Genomic DNA, 2,500 nt, shown 5'->3' with positions numbered 1-2,500 from the left:
ATTATTAGTTTCTTATTATTAGTAGGTTTCTTACTGCCTTTTTCCGTGGTATCATTTGTCCTTCCGGTTTCAATTTTCTATCTGTGATGAATACTTTGGTGATTTTTATATCAGCTTGTGTATTAAATTAGCCAAACCAAATAGTGTCTAAAAAATGAAATGCGAGAGAGCGTTTAGATTTCATTTTAAATGAACTCTGTAACATTGAAAGAAGGTATAAAAAATGAATTTGTTGTGTGTGTGCCTTTGTGCATGTGCACGCATGTGTGTGTGCGCACGTGTGTGTGTGTATGTGTATGTGTGTGCGCACCTGGACAGGACTTGTGTGAAGCAGAGCTCGGCCTGCAGCAGTCGGCCCAGATGTTTGAGACAGAGACCTTTCAACATCTGGACCAGACAGCTGTCATCTGGATGGAACTCTGAGGGCTCTGAGGGGGAGGGAGAGAGGTGGCGAGAGGGAGTGGAGGAGAGCGAGAGAAAGAGAGAGGAGGGAGGGAGGGAGAGAGGGAGTGGAGGAGAGAGGGAGAAAGAGAGAGAAGAGGGAGAGAGGGGGAGAGAGAGAAGTGGGGAGAGGGAGTGGAGGAAAGAGGGAGAAAGAGAAAGCGAAAGAGAGAGAAAGAGGGGCGGAGTTGGGTTGAGGGTGGCGGGGGGGGGGGGTGGAGGGAAAGGGGGAGGGGAGAGAAGAGAGAGAGGGAGGGAAAGAGGGAGAGAGGCAGAGAAGGGGAGAAGGGGAGAGAGTGGGGGAGAGGGACAAAAATTTATATATATATATATATATATATATATATATATATATATATATATATATATATATATATATATATATATATATATATATATATATATTTTGAAGCCAACAAATGAAAAACCCTAAAAGTCTAATTTCAGACTCAATTCTATTCAATATTATTCATAAAGATAGAAAATGATAATTAAAAAAAGAATGAATCACAAAACATAATAAAATATAAAAAGTTACGAAGTGAGATATTAGTATCAGTAATAGTAGTAGTGTATAATACTGGTAGTAGTAGTATTAGTGTAGTAATAGTAGTAGTGTAGTAGTATATTGGTGTAGTTGTAGTGCAGTAATAGTAGTGTAGTAGTTGGAGTATATTACTGTAGTAGTAGTAGTAGTAGTGCGGTGGTAGTAGTAGTACTAGTAGTAGTATTAGTAGTAGTATTGGTAGTGTGTGTAGTAGTAGTGTAGTAGTAGTGTAGCACTAGTATTAGTAGTAGTTGTGTAGTAGTAGTATTAGTAGTAGCATTGGTAGTGTGTGTACTCACTGGGGTTGTTGCGAAGCTGCTGCTCAGCCGTTTCTATGGTAACCAGCAGAGACTCGGTGCAGTCAGCTCGCTTCCCGACGATGGAGAAGCCGTTCCACATGTACATCATCTCCTGGAGGGCGAGCGACACAGATGGGGGGCGGGAGAGAGAGAGAGAGAGAGGGAGACAGAATATTGTGATCGGGGGTTCATCGTATTCGGTAACATCACGCTCAATGATGGGATGTATTCAGGCTGAGCGGGTGTGGCACCAGGGCAGGAAGCAGCAGGTGGACCGGGGCGGCGGCGTTGTAGCGTCGCGACTTCCTGATCGCAAACTTCTCCGTGGGAATGGACTTCCCTGCAAGCCGCTGTTTCAAGCCCTCCACCTGCCTGTTATCAGTGACCACAATCAATACCATAACAATAATTAAAATTATTAACTATTATTACGATTAATTGTTATTATATTTATATTTTTTATAATTATAAATATATTTTATAATTATTTATTATTATTATTATTATTATTATTATTATTATTCCAGTCCAGCAGACAGTGCTGACCTGAAGAGCTGGACGATGTTCTCTCCCGTTTTCTCCACTTCCTCCCTTGACATCATAACCAAGATGGCCGCCTTCTGGTACACATAGATAGCCTAATAGACAGAAAAAATATTTATACAGTCTATGTATATATTTCAACTTATTCACCCATTTCTCTCGGTGTTTAATTGTATGTATTGTATTGTAATTGTATTAATTGTATTGTTTTTTTTTTTGTTTATTCACACCACTCTACCTCATGATAAATACGTTGATTTGTCGGTCCCACTTAATTCTCATGAACACTCGTCACTTCCATCTTGTCTGTGTGTGTGTGTGTGTGTGTGTGTGTGTGTGTGTGTGTGTGTGTGTGTGTGTGTGTGTGTGTGTGTGTGTGTGTGTGTGTGTGTCTGTGCAACTACTACAGAAACCACAAATTGAAGACCTGGGGATAACAGCGGTGAAAACATTTGTCATACGGAGGCCAAAGTCATTTCTTGGCGAGCGACGCTGTCAAACCGGACACACGAGTTATGAACTCATTTCAAATCAGCGTTCCCTCCCAGCGTATTCACTTATTTAGCAAGCACGTCGCCACCACCAACACCACCCTTTATTGTAGTAATGCCATAATGAGCGGCCGCTCGCACGCGACCCCCTTATCTACAACAACTCTCCGTGCAGAGTA

The 2,500-nt window shown here is 41.7% G+C and overlaps 1 protein-coding gene across 3 annotated transcripts in view; it reads right to left on the bottom strand.

Annotated features, from left to right (window-relative positions):
- The window catches only part of ttc39b (tetratricopeptide repeat domain 39B), a 12,381-nt gene that overhangs the window by 1,780 nt on the left and 8,101 nt on the right, over positions 1–2,500 (bottom strand). For all 3 annotated transcript variants that reach the window (XM_080023236.1, XM_080023237.1, XM_080023238.1), the window contains exons 14-17: positions 1,834–1,925; positions 1,539–1,659; positions 1,288–1,399; positions 311–428 (exon numbers count right to left, since the gene is read on the bottom strand). In XM_080023236.1, coding sequence (XP_079879362.1) covers positions 311–428; positions 1,288–1,399; positions 1,539–1,659; positions 1,834–1,925 — 443 coding nt within the window. The remainder of the gene's footprint in view (positions 1–310; positions 429–1,287; positions 1,400–1,538; positions 1,660–1,833; positions 1,926–2,500) is intronic.

This window comes from Zeus faber, assembly GCF_960531495.2.
Source record: "Zeus faber genome assembly, chromosome: 22".
Classification (NCBI taxonomy): Eukaryota; Metazoa; Chordata; class Actinopteri; order Zeiformes; family Zeidae; genus Zeus; species Zeus faber.
This window is presented reverse-complemented; position numbering and strand designations above follow the sequence as displayed.